Raw genomic sequence first — 18024 nt, forward strand, 5'->3', positions numbered from 1 at the left:
AAAATGTTAATGATTATGGAAAATACAACCAAAAAAAACATCCCATTTGTCATTCATGACGTCTAAATATTACCAAAATATATTTTCATTTGCAATCAGAAATACTCTATTTTTAAGCAAAGACCTTTCAGTGTACAGTGGGTGTTTTTATCCATGCACACACACGCATAGCTCTTTTTGTGTGCAGAGCGTCAAAGTGAATATGAAAAGCTATGCGTCTCCTATGAACATCCCCATGACGTGAGAAGCTGCTGATTTTCCATTTGCTGTCAGGAGGAAGATTAAGCGTTCACCCTCCTCCTCCTCCTCTACAGATCCTCATAAATAGCGAAGCGCGGAGTCTCATTGTGTTCTAACAATCATAGCAGCTCATACGGTTAAAAGATCCGCGGCTCGTTTAAACATCAGCAAACATCAGCATGTACTCGAGTAAAAGTGACGGGCCGCGCAGGGGAAGATCCTTTGACTCCATGAACCTCGGACTGACTTTGGAGGAGAAGCAGCTTAATAATGAAGTAAGCACTTTTAGGAATCGTTCACTCAACAGGTGGAATTGCTTTTAGAGCATTTGATGTTATTTATGTCTTTATAATTTCCAGGAAGCATCGATTTCTGAAATGCCACTTTCAATTTGATTTTCAAACTGTGGTGTCAAATTTAACGTCGCATTTCTTTATTAAATTATTTTTATTCTGCAAAAACGCATTGAATTGATAAAAACCAACTGTGTAAAAATATTTACACTGATGCAAAAAGGTTTTTAGATTTACAAATAAACTTTTTACATCCTTTTTTTTACTATACATGATTTCACATTTCTGGAGAAACAAAAATATTATATGATCCACACAAATATTAACAAAAATGCTTGTTAAAAATGTTAACATTGTTGCAAAAATGTTTTATTTTAAACACTTTTCTCTCTCTTTCTGTTTATTTACTTATTTATTTATTTATTTTGGCTATATATTGATTTAAAACATCTGGAGAAATTTTTTTATTTCATGTTCCACACAAACATTAAATGATATCATCACCAAAATCGTTCAATATTCATAAAATGATGCAGAAAATTCTTTGAAATATACAGTGCTCAGCATAATTGAGTACACCCCATTTTGAAAATGAATATTTTTATTAATTTCTCAGTGAATATAGGCAATGTATTTTGGTGTGTTTGAACAAAACATATTTATTAAACAGATATATTTATTACAATTATACTTTAGTCACCAAACAAATTTAGAAATGGAAAGATAATACAATTAAATTCAAGCAAAATATTGCAAAAGAAAACATTTCAACAAAAACATTTCAGCAAAATTTTATATATTATTTTGTTTCTTCTGATTTCTGCTATATTTTTTTTAAATGTTATTTAATATTTTTCCCTGACATATAAATTTGGGCAACTCATTTTTGAACCATCATTGTAAGTTATTTTGTTAGATTAGCTCCAGATTTGGCTTCAGTACTGACTAAACTAATATTTATCCACAAATATAATACTGTATATATATATATATATATATATATATATATATATATATATATATATATATATATATATATATATATATATATATATATATATATATATATGGTTAATGTCAGAATTATTAGCCCCCCTGAATTATTAGCCCCCTAACTCATCTCTAATAGCTGATTTATTTGATCTTTGTCATGATGACAGTAAATAATATTTTACTAGAAATTTTTCAGGACACTTTAATACAGCTTAAAGCGACATTTAAAGGCTTAACTAGGTTAATTAGGTTAACTAGGCAGGTTAGGGTAATTACATTTACATTTAGTCATTTATCCAAATCGACTTACAAATGAGAACAAGGAAGCAATTTACACAACTATAAGAGCAACAGTGAATAAGGGCTGTAGGCAAGTTTCAGGTGTGTAAAGTCTAAGAAGCAAAGCATTAGTAAAGTTTTTTTTTTGAGAGAGAGAGTAAAGTTAGTGGTATAGCCAGAGAGGCAGTTGCAGATTAGGATGGAAAGTGGAGACTAAATAGTTGAGTTTTTAGTCGTTTCTTGAAGACAGCAAGTGACTCTGCTGTTCTGATGTAGTTAGGGAGTTCATTCCACCAACTGGGCAGATTGAATGCGAGAGTTCGGGAAAGTGATTTCTTCCCTCTCAGGGATAGAACCAGGGATGGAATTAGGCAAGTTATTGTATAATGATGGTTTGTTTTGTAGACTATCGAAAAAAAAAACAAATTTGCTTAAAGGGGCTAATACTTTTGACCTTAAAATGGATTTAAAAAATTCAAAACTGCTTTTATTCTAGCCAAAATAAAACAAATAAGAGAGAGAGGGAGAGACAGTAAGTTTAAATTGTGACAATATTTCTTAACAAATACAGCTGTATTTTTATGAAGCAAATGAACTCTTGATTAACTTAAGAGACTCAAAAATAAATTATTCTTTTCAATATTTAGACTTTTTGTTCATTTTTAATTTCTTATATTTTCAATGCAAATGTAGGCTTTCACTGAGCAACCTTTTCTGAAATGTCTTTTGGTTTGCTTGCTTTTTAAACAATAAATAAGTCAAAAAATAAATGTATTCAGCAAGAATCAGACATTTGCTGTTTTTAATATATTTCTATATAAAAATAATGTAAAAGTCTCCAAATGCACAAAAGCTTTCCATTGAGATTTTCATCTAACACATCAGCATTGTTCACACATGTTTGGATCCTGGATGTACAGTACTTTATCTAAAGTGAAGATGTGCGTGGAAGAGCGATTAATTGCAGCCTAATCCCACAGTTAGATTAAAGCAAGAGGGCTCTAATAATAGGCTTGCTCGCTCTCCAAATGGGATTGTTTTAAGACGGCAGACACTGGCCTGTCTTTGTGAAAGCGAGACGGTGAAGCGCAGGACGCAGTCAATGCACTAATGCTGTCGGGGATCCTGTTGTCGGGAAGACGAGGACAGGGGCGATTACTCTCACACATGCGGGACAGAAGGAACATGGTCAGTAGATGACAGGGATTTAACTGAGTTCAGAAGTTCAGTTCAATTCATTGTAATTAAATGATCAACACACTCAAAAAAAAGGATTTTGCTGCTTGTTCAAACTACTTATTCAAAATGAGCTAAATCAACACAATTGTTGAAATTTTTTTGTTTCATGTTTAATCCACTTAAATTTGTCAAGTTAACTTAATTGATTTGTGTTGGGACAACATGAATTAACTGTGTAGAAACCCGCATTTTTTTTCAGTGCACTCAAAATTTTTTTTTTGCTTGTTTAAACTATTGATTTAAAATGAGTTGAAACAACCCAATTCTTGAGATTTCATTGGGACAACTTAATTTTTTTATGTTCAATCCACATAAATTTGTTAAAAGTGTTCAATTTGTGTTGGGACAACATGAATAAATTGAGTGGAACCCTGCATTTTTACAGTATGTACTAAAAAATGCAGGGTTCCACTCAATTTATTTGTGTTGGGACAACATGAAGGAATTAAGTTCACTTAGTTTTTACAAATTTTTACTAATTTAAGTGGATTGAACATAAAACAATTAAGTTGTCCCAATGAAATCTCAAGAACTGGGTTGTTTCAGCTCATTTTAAATACACTGTAAAAAATGCTGGGTTCCACACAGTTGATTTGTGTTGGGACAACATGAAGGAATTAAGTAAACATATTAGTTTTGACAAATTTAAGTGGATTAAACATAAAACATTAAGTTGTACCAACAAAATCTCAAGAATTGTATTGTTTCAGCTCATTTTAAATATGTAGTTTGAACAAGTAATACATTTTTTTGATTGTGCCCTGTACTATAAATTAAAATTTTAGTTCATAAATAATTTTTTTAAATTAAATATAAATTTTAATTTAATTTTTTAAGCTGTAAGTGATTTGTTGACTTAATTTTCAAAAAGTGAGTAAACCCTTACCTTAAAATGATTGAGGAAATTAACTCTATATATATATATATATATATATATATATATATATATATATATATATATATATATATATATATATATATATATATATATATATATTATTACTATTATTATTATTATTAAAATTAAGCCAACTTAACAGTTTCAAGTTACAAAGGATTTACTCTTTCTTAAGTTAAGACAACTTGTCAATTTTAAAGGCAACGAGTTTACTCCCTTTTTTAACTAATTGCTTTTTTACAGTGTACGATTTGATGGTTTATTTATTTAATACAAATTTTCTGGACATGTTTTGTTTAAACTTTAGCAAGCCGTGTTGTTTTAGTATCACTGAATTACTCATTTTAATTGTCTTTTTTTTTTTTCATTTTAATAGGATTTTGTTTAAACAGATTGTATTATTAATAAAACAAATATAGCTAGAAGATTACAAGATTATAGTTTTGTAGATATGTTTTGGGGTCACTTGAAATTGCTATTTTGAAGGAAAAGAAAAGGATAAATTTATGTTTTCTTAATTTTAAATAAAAGCACGACATGCACTAATTGTAAAATGTGCTAATTATGAATTATTTATTATCAGCAGAGGTAGACATCAATTATTAATTATTATTTGTTTAACACTGTTCAATACAATTTATTTATTCAATACCAAATTTGCTTCTTTAGCATTTTTGTACTATTGCCAGCAATGCAATTGTATAACCGAGATACTATTATAGTTTTTATAAATGATTAAACTGGTTTTTCTATTTTGGTTGTAGCAATCATGTTGAGTTTTTAAAAACAAAAAAACTAAACAGTATGGTTTTAATTTTAGTTAACAAAAGTTAAACAGCTGGTAGAGAAGCTGATAGAAATTCTGTCATGCTATTATTGTTTAAAGCATGAAATGCATTAAATAGCATTTTTAATATTTAATTAAATGCTAGATTCACTGAATAAATAATAAATTACAATAGAATTACAAGTGTAAAAGTACAATCATGCATGCACTTCCTATGTAACATATGGTTTGATGTATTACTAATCGTAATTCTCAGCATGATTTCTTGAACCTAATCCACAGTCTGCAACCTTGGTAAAGGTCTGGTTCATTGTCTCTCTGTTAGCGCTTATGTTAAGCAGGTCATGATGACTGTCGCTGTTCCCACCGCTGAACTGACGCAGGAACCACCAGCACATTTAATCCGATGACCTGTTCACAACTAGTTAAATGCAGGGCCCTCATATATGAGCAACTCTTACATATAAAACTCATTTAAATCTAAAAACTTTTACAATGTAAAAATGACTCAAATCAAAACCCAGTGCCTCAAAAGAAAATGTAAAAGTCACTCCATGTTTTGAATTCTTCGTATTGTTGGATTTGTATTGCCGTATCTTCAGTGTTTTGGCTTTCAGCAAATTACACTGAATTGATCTAAACTGAACGTCAACTGTGAAATCTGGACTTAAGCAGTCTCACTTTACTAGAACTTCATCTATTTTAAGCTGCTTTGACACAATCTACATTGTAAAGCACTATAGAAATCAAGATGAATTGAATTCAACTCCTGACTGAGTTAAAAACCATTGAGAAAAAATGGTAGGGTTTATTTTGACAAATGGTAAAGTCCATTTTAAATCATTTGTTTGAGACTGTTGGACGTACGCACAGAGCTGAAAGTGTGCTCTTAAGAGATTAAGTGTTGTTTACCACACTCTATCTTTAATCCACATGATCTGATTGACAAGTCTTCAATACGACTTAGTGCTGGATTTAAAGTGGGCTGATGTTGTTCTTGCTCCACATGAACATCAAGGGCCAGATTGTTTGGCTGTTTTTAAACACAGAAAATTAGAGTATTATCACACAAAATGATCCACAGAAGCACTGAATGGAGTGTAAAATTCGGATTCGTTTCGATAGAGAAATATACATTTTTGATGGTCTAATCACAAGTGTTAAGAGATTAATTACTTTCCACCACTCACCACAAGGTGTAAATTAAGTCTTCGGGGTATTCAGAATGTGTCTGTATAAAGTCTCAGCTACCCATCAGATTATTTATTATACATTACAGAATGTGCCAATTTTGAGCTCAAAGCAATGTGTAGCTGTTTTTGTATACTGTTTCTTTAAATGCAAATGAGCTCCCACTTGCTGATGAAACACACTGTAAATAATGCAGGGTTCCACAAAATTCATTCATGTTGTCCCAACACAAATCGGTTAAGTTAACTTAACACTTTTAACAAACTTATGTGGATTGAACATAAAAAATTAAGTTGTCCCAATGAAATCTCTATAATTGTGTTGTTTCAGCTCATTTTAATTAAGTAGTTTGAACAAGTTAAAAAAGAAAAAAGATGAAGCCGAAATCCAGCTCATTAGTCAAAAATACCAAGTACTAAAGTTTAACAAACTAATTTCGAGAGGATCACGTGCTATGATTGACCACTGCCGGTTTCGCATCACAAATCAACGTTAAACCAATCAGGTGAATCCAAGCCTTCTATAAATAGCCCAGTTTGTTTCACTCCCAGCATTTTCGACTTGAAAATCTCCCATCCACACCATGTTCCCGGCTATTATCCTCCTTCTACAGGGGGAGATCTCAAGAACTTCCCGATCTCTGACCCCCTTTATGCTTTATGACCAGGTGGGAGCCCTGGGCTCAATTTTCTCCGAGCTCAGGGTTCTCTCCCGGGACAGCATGCCAAACTAGCAATCAGTATAAAGTAATAGCCATATGTGAACTCTTGAAAGTTTATTTGATGTATTTGTGGTGGAGTTTATTCAAGCCTTTCTAAAATGATGAGTCACACACAAATGCTGTTATAAAGTTTTCAGTATACAAACACACACACGTTTATTGACATTACATGGCTGTCTTACTGTCTTTATTACAAACATGCTATGTTTTAAACGTTTTAAACTTGTAATACTCATTCTTGAGGTGCAGATGATCACAGAGAGTTGGAACAGATCTTTTAATCCAAGTTTCTTTGCAAATCCTGTTCTGTGGTCATGTTTATATGTGTTACTATGGAGACATGTTAATGATTACGCTTGTGCCAATCAATTCGATGGGCGGGAAAAAACGCACTCCTACGTCAGGTTACAGTAGGCCTCAAAATAACTTGGATTTGGGTCCTATTTTAACGTCAGAAAATTCCTATTTTCCGTCAGGAAACGTCAGACTTGTTGTGTTTATATCACTCCAAAATAACACAATATACCTACACACAGTTCTGTCCAAACAGCTTCCAAAAGTTGATTTTGCATCATAGGCGCCCTTTAAAGGAACATTATGTAATTTTTACTACTAGAGTGTGGGTATTTACAAGAAACAAACAAATTAATGCTATTTTGATGACAGAGTGACTGAGTGTGGAATTGTGGGAACTGTAGTCTTCATCCTACGGGACTCCTGCAGAAATCATGTTCTTGGATGAGCTAAAGTATATAACATTACTGTCATGGTACACCTCAAGCCTCTCCCAAATATAAACGCATCTTAATATCATAAATTAATGAGTTCACTTCTGTTTTTTTTCACTGCTTTTTTCTAAAATACCTGTTTTGTCTTTTCAAAAAATGTTGATGACCTTTAAAGTGGTAGTTCACCCAAAAACGTACATGTCCTCACTATTTATTCGACTCTCCAGTGGTTCTAAACTTTTATGAAATTCTTATGAACACAAAGGAAGATATTCTGAAGATTGTGAAGTCAGTGGCTGCTACTTTCCAAGATTGTCCAGTATATGTTCTTTTGTGTTCAATGCAAGAAAGAAACTTAAACAGGTATTTGAGAAGTGAAAGACGAGTAAATGATGAGTAAATGAAATATTTTCATTTTTGGGTGAACCTTTAATTCTACACTCAAATGACTCGATATTTATTTAGGTTTCCCGTCTGTATTTTACAGATGAACAAATCTGCTTTCACGAAGATCGAGGAGAATAAAGACAACAAAACGGAGTCTTCAGAGAGAGGCCGGGCTGCAGTTGTGTTTTCCCTGAAAAATGAAGTCGGTGGGCTCGTCAAGGCTCTAAAGCTTTTCCAGGTAATGCGAGGACTCATTTCATTTGGGTTTTCTTGAATATTTATGAATGTTTATTAGATTTTAGATTTAGTAGAGTTTATGCTTTAAATTTAACCATTCTTTATAGGAAAACCATGTAAACCTGGTGCACATTGAGTCCCGGAAATCCAAAAGGCGTAACTCAGAGTTTGAAATCTTCGTGGACTGCGACAGCAACCGTGAACAACTGCACGAGATCATTCAGCTGCTGAGAAAACACGTTAACGTGGTGGAGATGGATGCGCCTGACAACCGGCTGCCAGAGGAAAGCGGTAAGAAACCTTTTTTATTCATATTAATTAAATTAATAAATAAAAAAAGTGGTCAATGCATTATTTTTTGTATCACGCTTTATTCTAAGGTACAATTATTTCTATTTATAAACTATGAACTATGACTTTTAGATTAATAAATTCTTAATTTGCTGCTGATAGTTAGGTAAGGTAGTGGTTGGGTTTAGGTATTAGGTAGGATTAAGGATGTAATAAGATCACGCAGAATATATGCTTTATAAGTCATAACAACAGCCAATATCTTAACAAGAGGCTGGTAATACGCCAATAGTTAATTGTTAGAATGGGTACTTCAACTAAAGTGCTACCCAAATATATTATTCAGGTTTTTGTTTATATTTCATACTGTTTATGCTACTGTATAAGAAATTATTATTTTTTTGTTTTGTTTTTTGTAGAGATGGAGAATGTGCCGTGGTTTCCGAAGAAGATTTCAGATCTGGATAAATGTGCGAACCGTGTGTTGATGTATGGATCAGATCTAGATGCAGATCATCCTGTAAGTGTGATAATTTTATCATTACGATATCAGTGTGATGTAATCAGTCACTCACTGTTCATCTGGTTTTATAGGGATTCAAGGACAATGTCTATCGCAAAAGGAGAAAGTACTTTGCAGACTTGGCTATGAGCTACAAACAGTGAGTTTAACAAATATACTAGTAAGAGTTTATTATTCACCCAAAATTCACCTCATTCATTCATTCATTCATTTTCTTTTCGGCTTAGTCAATTTATTAATCTGGGGTCATCACAGTGGAGTGAACCGGCAACTTATCCAGCATATGTTTTTACTCAGCGGATGCCCTTCCAGCTGCAACCCATCACTAGGAAGCATCCATACACACTCATTCACACACATACACTATAGACAATTTAGCTTAGCCAATTCACCTTCGGACTTATGGGGGAAACTGGAGCACCCGAAGGAAACCCACGCAAGCACGTGGAGAACATGCAAACTCCACACAGAAACGCCAACTGACCCAGCTGGGGCTCAAACCAGCAACCTTCTTGCTGTGAAGCGATTGTGCTACCCATTCGGCCACTGTGCTGCCCAAAATTCACTTCATAATTTATCAAATTATTTTCATATTTATTACATTAGTCTTCATCATTTTTATATATAGCTACTCTGTCATTTGGAATGCCGTGAGGATGAGCAAATGAGGACAGAGTTTTCTTAAAACATCTATGTGAACTCATGAACTGAAGTCTAACTCAGGCTTTTTCTCCTCCGCCAGTGGAGATCCTATCCCCCGTATCGAGTTCACTGAGGAGGAGGTGAAGACGTGGGGCGTAGTGTTCAGAGAGCTGAATAAACTCTATCCCTCACACGCGTGCCGCGAGTACTTGAAGAACCTGCCGCTGCTCATCAAACACTGTGACTCCCGTGAAGACAACATCCCTCAGCTGGAGGACGTCTCACGCTTCCTCAAAGGTCAGGCTTTGTTTTGGGTGATTTTCTTTTGATGCACTGCTGATGCAAGCTTCGAAAATTTGCCTTGGTTTGAAGGGCGTATCAAATTGCAAGGTCAGGTGTATTAAGTAAATAGGGATTTGTGATGTTATTACTGTTTCAAAACATATAAAAATTAATTAATCACTCATATTGCATCCCAGTGGTAAATCACTGAATAGGTTTGATCATAGTTTTTCATAGGTTTTCATAGTTTTTACCTAGTTTTTCAGTCTACGAGTTTGTAGATGAACGTGAAAGGGAATAATTGTTGTTACTCCCTACTGGAAAATACAGCTTAACCAGCCAAGGCTGGTTGGCTGGTTTTAGCTGGTTGACCAGCCTGGTTTTAGAGGGGTTTTGGCCACTTCCAGGCTGGTTTCCAGCCATTTCCAGCCTGGTCTTAGCTGGTCAGGCTGGAAAATGACCAACTAAAACCAGCTAAAACCAGCTTGACCAGCCTGGTTTAAGCTGGACATAGCTGGTTTTGGCTGGGCTCCCAGCCTGGCTAGGCTGGTTAAAGCTGTTTTTTCAGTAGGGCTTAAAGTCCTGATATATTTATTTTAGTATGTTGATGAACTTCCCACTTTTTGCACATCATTCCCTCATAGCGTGGTAAGAGGGGCGTGGTTAAGAATATTGTGGCTGAAGCGTCAAATTAACTTCATCAGAGAAGGACCGCCAATCCAAACGCAGAAGCAAATGCTCAGACTTTGATTGAAGTTTACCAAAATAAACATTTCTTAAACTGGATTAACATAACCCAATGAACAACAATGTGTGCTAGCAAAATATGCTTGTAAATTGTAAGGATGCAACAATACAGTTAGCCTACGGTACAATACATACCTCGGTTTTTTAACACGGTTTTCGGTTCGGTTCTGATGGCTTGACACAATATTTTTTCTTTTGTTATTCTATGCTTAGGCAATAGGAACAGTAAGGAGAAAAAAATTAATACAATTTATTATAATACACCTTTGTTTTACTTAAAAGCCCAAAAAGTACACTTTTTCCTATATTGTATAAAAACATTTACACTGAAATCTCAGCTGCTGGTAGTACCAATGTTCAAACTGGGGAACAGATAAATTCCTACATTTTGAAAATAAACATACATGTGAAGTTAATAAACATGAATTGACCATTTCAAATAAACATATATGTACTTCAGTAAATGTAAATAAACCATCTTAATTATCTCGGTGCTGAAAAAAGTGCGAGACGGTCACTTGGATCAAGTGCTTTTATAAGATAACAAAAGCCCACATCTCTAATCACCGAAAATGGCTGGAAATCTTTAGCAATGAACACCCCCACTGCCTTTGTTATTTTTATGCCTGTCTCGGAACCAGTTTGGTATGTTTGCTTGAAGGATTCAGCGAGGGATTGTTGTTTTTTGGAGGACTTTATTACCTTCTCTGCTATCCTGCCTTCAGACAGTGATATTGCTGTGTGATGACGCCGCAGATGTGCAGTCATAGTTATACATGTAAAACAATGCTTGCACACAGCCATTTTTTTGTTCACCATTTTTTTCGGTCATTGGCATTATACTCAACGGCAATTATACCTGGGACAGCATGCTAAATCTGCTATTAAAATCAAGCAATATCTAAGTGTGATCTCATGAAATGCTTTTACCAAACTGGAAATGCAACCCATAATGTGAAATGCAGTATTATTTGTGAACAAATTTAAATAATGCGGTGTATTGTCTGTTTCAGAGAGAACAGGCTTCACCATCAGGCCTGTGGCGGGATATTTGTCTCCTCGAGACTTTCTGGCAGGATTGGCTTTCCGCGTTTTTCACTGCACTCAGTATGTCAGGCACAGTTCAGACCCGCTCTACACACCTGAGCCGTGAGTATAAAGATTATATTATCAAACTAATTATTGCACCTAATTGATTTGCACATATGTACACATATAACCTGATTAACCAAACTTGAATCTAGTGGTGAATTAAGCACGTCTGTCTGTTTCAGAGACACATGTCATGAGCTGCTCGGACACGTTCCTCTTCTGGCGGAGCCCAGTTTTGCTCAGTTCAGTCAGGAGATTGGTCTGGCTTCACTGGGAGCCTCAGATGACTCCATACAGAAACTTGCCACCGTAAGTAATCAGTTAATAATATACTACAAAGCTAATATATCTAATGTAGCTAATATACTACAAATCCAAAGCTAATAGTATAGTTCACCTAAAAAGGAACATTTACTCACAATTTACTCAAGTGATTTCAATCCTTTATCAGCTTCTTTTTTGGCACAAAAGAAGATATTTTGAAGAATGCTGGAAAAACTATGGAAGTAAATTTTTCCAAATATCTTCATTTGTGTCCAACATAAGAAAGAAACTTAAATGAGTAAATGTTGGCAGAATTTCCATTTTAGAATGAAGTGTCCCTTTAAGGATATTAGGTTAGGAATAAAGTACATCCAGGCAGAATATAGCCTGACAGGATTATCGGCATGTCGTATGTTGAATAATAAACTGAAGATAAACCATCCTTGATGTACTTTATCCCGCATAATACAGGGTTACTTGCCACAAAACATAAAAATTAGACACAAAACATTGTTCTGAGTCATAATAGTTTATTAAATCTTTAATTAAACCCAAAGCTGTCAGAAACGAATATAGCTGATGGAGTATACACTAACCAGTACATTATTCAGTCTCAAGATGGCACCAAATAGTCAATAACGCAAAGCAGAAAGAAACAAAAACGGCAAATGGAGTATACACGAACCTGCGTATTATTCAGACACAAGATGGCATCAAACGGTAAATGATGCAAAGCAGGAAGAAACAAAAACAACTGAAGGAGTATACACTAACCTACACATTATTCAGACACAAGATGATGCAAAACACTCAAAAATGCAAAGCTGACAGAAACTAAAACAGCTGATGGAGTATACACTAACCAGCGCATTATTCAGTCCCAATATGGTGCCAAATAGTCAAAAGCTCAAAGCTGAAAGAAACTAAAACAGCTGATGGAGTATACACAAACCAGCGTATTATTCAGTCGCAAGATGGCACCAAATAGTCAAAAGCTCAGAGCTGAAAGAAACTAAAACAGCTGATGGAGTATACACTAACCAGCGCAATATTCAGACACAAGATGGCGCCAAATAGTCAAAAATGCAAAGCAGACAGAAACTAAAACAGCTGATAGAGTATACACTATCCAGCGCATTATTCAGTCGCAAGATGGCACCAAATAGTCAAAAGCTCAGAGCTGAAAAAACTAAAACAGCTGATGGAGTATACATTAACCATCGCATTATTGAGACACAAGATGGCGCCAAATAGTCAAAAATGCAAAGCTGACAGAAACTAAACTGGCTGAATAAAGCATACATTCGACCCTTATTCATTCACAAGATGGCGCCAAACAGTTAAAAACAGTGGCGTGACTAACAAGCAGCATTTGAAGGAATTCACTGACGGTCAAAATAGTTCCCGGATGAGCTAGTGTTATTTAACGGTTGTTATCTTGGGATAACATACCTTAAAATGGTGGCGACTGACCATTCAGAATCGAGTATTTCAGACAGCCTTGTAATAATGTGTAATAATCACTGTCATATATGAAATTGTAATGTGAAGTGGGACGCTGACAAGGGAGTGCAGATCGAAACGCAGGTTTATTGAGAATGCTCAGGCAAGTAACGGTCACAATCAGGACCAAACAGATGTATACACTGGCGATAGGCAATACAGGCAGGCAACAGGCAACAGGCAACATAAACAAACAAACAAGGCGAGGGTCAAAAACACGACAAGACAAGGCAAGGAAAACGAGTCGTAATGTTTACAAAACTGTTCAACAATGAGGGTGTCAGAGGGAGCTGTATATATGTGAATGTAATCAGTCCATGAGCAGCTTCAGCTGTGTGAGTCTAATCAAAGGAAGCTTGAAACAGGTGTGTGTGTGTAGTGCCTGACAGGACTTGTAGTCCATATGGAGGCAGGATTGTAGTACATGTAAATGTGAATGTTCTCCAGCGATCTATGAAGGTTAGATCACTGGTGATCGTGACAGAAATACTGCCCTATAATATTAGGCACGCTGATATGTTGATATGTATTTACAGTGTTTCTGACTTGTTTTATGTCCATATAATTGTGTATAACCTCTTTCTACTATCCTTGTATCTTTTAAATGTAAAGCTCTTTGAGAATTAATTTTTAAAGTTGCTACATAAACATAAATGTATTATTATATTTCAGTGTTATTTCTTCACTGTGGAGTTCGGGCTCTGTAAGCAGGAAGGGAAACTGAGAGCTTATGGAGCAGGTCTGCTGTCCTCTATCAGCGAGCTGAAGGTAACCAACACTAATGCTTTTCTCTGTATTATGTGTAATGCATGTTTTTACCTTTTAATGATGAGCTTTCTTCATTTTTTTCAGCATGCACTGTCCGGAAATGCCAGGATCTTGCCTTTTGACCCCAACGTGACCTGCAAACAGGAGTGCATCATTACCACATTTCAGGACGTCTACTTCATGTCAGACTCCTTTGAGGAAGCAAAAGTCAAAATGAGGTGTGCAATCCAAAAGTTGAAAAATTATTACATTTTTGGCAATAAAAAAGCATTTAGTGCATATGTCATATGTTTAAGATTAATTTAAAAGAGTAAGAAATATTGTTTTAAAGAGTTTTTCTCCACTTTTAAATATGATTTATATATTTATACATTTTTTAATTGATAAAAAATCATTATTATTAAAATAATTATACCAAATTAGGGGACGCGGTGGCGCAGTGTGTAGCACATTCGGCTCACAGCAAGGTTGCTGATTTAAGCCTTGGCTGGGTCAGTTGGCATTTCTGTGTGGAGTTTGCATGTTCTCCCCATGTTGGCGTGGGTTTCCTCTAGGTGCTCGGGTTTCCCCCACAAGTCCAAAGACATGCGCTATAGGTGAATTGGAAAAGCTAAATTGTCCGTAGTGTATGTGTGTGAATGACTGTGTATATATGATTCCCAGTGACGGGTTGCAGCTTGAAGGGCATCTGCTACATAAAACATATGCTGGATAAGTTGGTGGTTCATTCCACTGTGGTAACCCCAGATTAATAAAGGGACTAAGCCAAAATAAAAATGATTGGATGAATATACCAAATTAATACATTTAATACATATAGTAATACAGTAGAGTTCTCATATATATATATATATATATATATATATATATATATATATATATATATATATATATATATATATATATATATATATATATATATATATATATATATAATAGGGCTGCACAATATATTGTTTCAGTACTCAACATTGAGCTGGGATTAAAGTTGATTTTAATCAATGCAGACTTTAATCATAATGGAGTAAAAGTTTATCATCTGCCTGCGTTTTTAAAGTGATAGTTCACCCCAAAATTAAACTTTACTCACTATTTTCATTTCACCCTTCCCTTGTTTCAAACGTTTATGAGTTTCTTTTTTATGTTGAACACAAAAGGAAGATATTTTAATTATTCATAATAATTTGAAATGAGTGATTAAATAGTGAGTATATACATTTTTTTTGTGAACTGTCCCTTTAAGACTTTAATACTTTAAAACATCCAGGCACAGTAAATTACAGTGTATCCGAAAAGTATTGATAGCGCTTCACTTTTCAACATACAGCCTTATTCCAAAATTGATTAAATTTAGTTATTTCCTCTAAATTCTACACACAATACCCCATAATGACAATGTGAAAAAAGATTTATTGAAATTGTTGCAAATTTATTAAAAATACAAAAGCTGAAAAATCACATGTACATAAGTATTCACAGCCTTTGCCGTGAAGCTCTAAATTGAGCTCAGGTACATTCTGTTTCCACTGATCATTCTTGAGATGTTTCAGCAGCTTAATTGGTTGATTGGACATGATTTGAAAAGGCATACACCTGTCTATACAAGGTCTAGGGTTGTCAGTGCATGTCAAATCACAAACCAAGCATGAAGACAAAGGAACTGTCTGTAGACCTCCGAGACAGGATTGTCTCGAGACACAAGGCTGGGGAAGGTTAAAGAAACATTTCTGCTGCTCTGAAAGTTCCAATGAGCACAGTGGCCTCCATCATACGTAAGTGGAAGATGTTTGGAACCACCAGGACTCTTCCTAGAGCTGGCCGGCCATTTAAGCTGAGTGATCGGGGGAGACGGGCCTTAGTCAGGGAGGTGATCAATAACCTGATAGTCACTCTGTCTGAGCTCCAGCGTTCTTCTGTGGAGAGGAGAATCTTACCGAAGGACAACCATCTGTGCAGCAATCCACCAATCAGACCTGTATGGTAGAGTGGCCAGATGGAAGTCACTCCCCGCCTGGAATTTGCCAAAAGGCATCTGAAGGACTCTCAGACCATAAGAAACGCAATTCTCTGATCTGATGAGACTAAAATTGAACTCTTTGGAGTGAATGCCAGGCATTACATTTGGAGAAAACCAGGCACTGCACATCAGCAGGCTAGTACCATCCCTACAGTGAAGCATGGTGGTGGCAGCGTCATGCTGTGGGGATGTTTTTCAGCAGCAGGAACTGGAAGACTAGTCAGGATAGAAGGAAAGATGAATGCAGCAATGTACAGAGACATCCTGAATGAATATCAAAAATACCAATGGAGTGGCTTCTCGACAACTCTGTGAATGTCCTTGAGTGGCACAGCCAGAGCCCAGATCTAAATCCTATTGAACATCTCTGGAGAGATCTGAAAATGGCTATACACCGTCGCTTCCCATCCAACCTGATAGAGCTTTAGAAGTACTGCAAAGAGGAATGGGCAAAAATTCTCAAACACAGGTGTGCCAAGCTTGTGGCATCATATTCAAAATAACTTGAGGCTGTAATTGCTGCCAAAGGTGCATCAACAAAGTATTGAGCAAAGGCTGTGAATACTTAGGTACACGTGACTTTTCAGGTTTTTTGTTTTTAATAAATTTGCAACAATTTCAAAAAATCTTTTTTCACATTGTCATTATGGGGTAACTATTAAAAAAAAAAAAAAAATATATATATATATATATATATATATATATATATATATATATATATATTAGCTCTTTTAATTGTTTGTCTCATTTTATGGGAAAAAATGCTTTTATATTATATATTATTTATTAATATTATCAATAAATTAAACGTGTGCATTTTAATCTTTCAGGGAATTTGCAAAGACCATCAAGCGGCCATTTTCAGTACGTTATAACCCATACACACAGAGCGTGGACGTTTTAAAAGACACAACAAGCATCAACAACGTGGTGGAAGAACTGAGACACGAGCTGGACATCATAGGAGATGCATTAAGCAGGCTAAACAAACAACTGGGAGTCTGAAAAACTACATATCCCAGCAAATCACCCAGTCACAAGTTCATTTGTTTTGTCACACTTCAATGTATGGCATCACTAGTGTGCTGTATGTACCTACCAAAGTCAAATCCTATATTTTTCCTATATTTATATTTTTAGTTTGGCTCTTGTTTGATTTAATATGTGATTCAGCAAAAGCTTGCAGGAAATTCTTGTTTTATTTGTGTGATTTCTATTTGAGAAGCTGGTATTTATGCATGGTGACCACAACGAATACGGTTGAGATGAGATTATTAGTCAAAGTTGATGTCTGCTAATTTATTGGTGGTTTCAGTTAGCATTTACCTGATTTGTTTAAAATTTGGCACCTTATCTGATAGATATTTTAGTAATTGGCTTTCTATTTTATTTGTGCACAGTATTTATACTATATAATGAGTTTTGTATTACTGTCTATGAAATGAAATGTTGATTCAGTGTAAGTTCTGTGTTATTATTCATTTATTCATGAACGTCTACGTGGAGTAGGCGATAGAAATGAATCTGTATTTATTAAAAATGTATGTAAATATTATATTTGACATTAATTGAGGAATATTTTTACAAATTACCCTACTTTAAAACTGCTTATAGTTTGTATAAGTATTTTAAATCTCAGAATGAAGTTTGCCTGAAAGTTCAAGTCTGGAGAAATGTAGGGCTAAAGACTATTAGCAATGAGTTCATATGCTTATAATCAAAATAAATCAATGTTTTTCTACTGTTACAAAACTAGTGTACCGTCTCTTCTTTGCTCCCATCGGTTGTTCCTCGAGGCACTCAAAGGTCGAAGTCTGTTCGGATTTCTAGACATTATTTGTCTTATGGCAGACATAAGTAAGTTGAAACTATAATTCTTTGATTGTATAAATCATTTTTTAT

At 34.9% G+C, this 18024-nt stretch overlaps 1 protein-coding gene across 1 annotated transcript; it reads left to right on the forward strand.

Moving 5' to 3' along the window:
- The first annotated feature begins 370 nt into the window (after nucleotides 1–370).
- Nucleotides 371–17516, forward strand: tph1a (tryptophan hydroxylase 1 (tryptophan 5-monooxygenase) a). The gene is made up of 11 exons (XM_056451730.1): nucleotides 371–515; nucleotides 7857–7994; nucleotides 8101–8284; nucleotides 8704–8804; nucleotides 8879–8946; nucleotides 9550–9746; nucleotides 11492–11627; nucleotides 11753–11879; nucleotides 14010–14105; nucleotides 14190–14323; nucleotides 16953–17516. The coding sequence occupies exons 1-11, from the start codon at nucleotides 420–422 to the stop codon at nucleotides 17125–17127; spliced, it is 1452 nt and encodes a 483-aa protein (XP_056307705.1). The 5' UTR covers nucleotides 371–419; the 3' UTR covers nucleotides 17128–17516.
- Nucleotides 17517–18024: the final 508 nt, after the last annotated feature.

This window comes from Danio aesculapii, chromosome 25, assembly GCF_903798145.1.
Source record: "Danio aesculapii chromosome 25, fDanAes4.1, whole genome shotgun sequence".
NCBI lineage: Eukaryota > Metazoa > Chordata > Actinopteri > Cypriniformes > Danionidae > Danio > Danio aesculapii.

What these genes read in the sequence shown, in the direction of transcription:
- tph1a (XM_056451730.1), top strand. Translation starts at nt 420, where the DNA reads ATGTACTCGAGTAAAAGTGACGGGCCGCGCAGGGGAAGATCCTTTGAC. An exon ending in TTGGCTATGAGCTACAAACA is followed by an intron (nt 8,947 to 9,549) that starts GTGAGTTTAACA and finishes CTCCTCCGCCAG; the next exon opens with TGGAGATCCTATCCCCCGTA. An exon ending in CCATACAGAAACTTGCCACC is followed by an intron (nt 11,880 to 14,009) that starts GTAAGTAATCAG and finishes ATTATATTTCAG; the next exon opens with TGTTATTTCTTCACTGTGGA.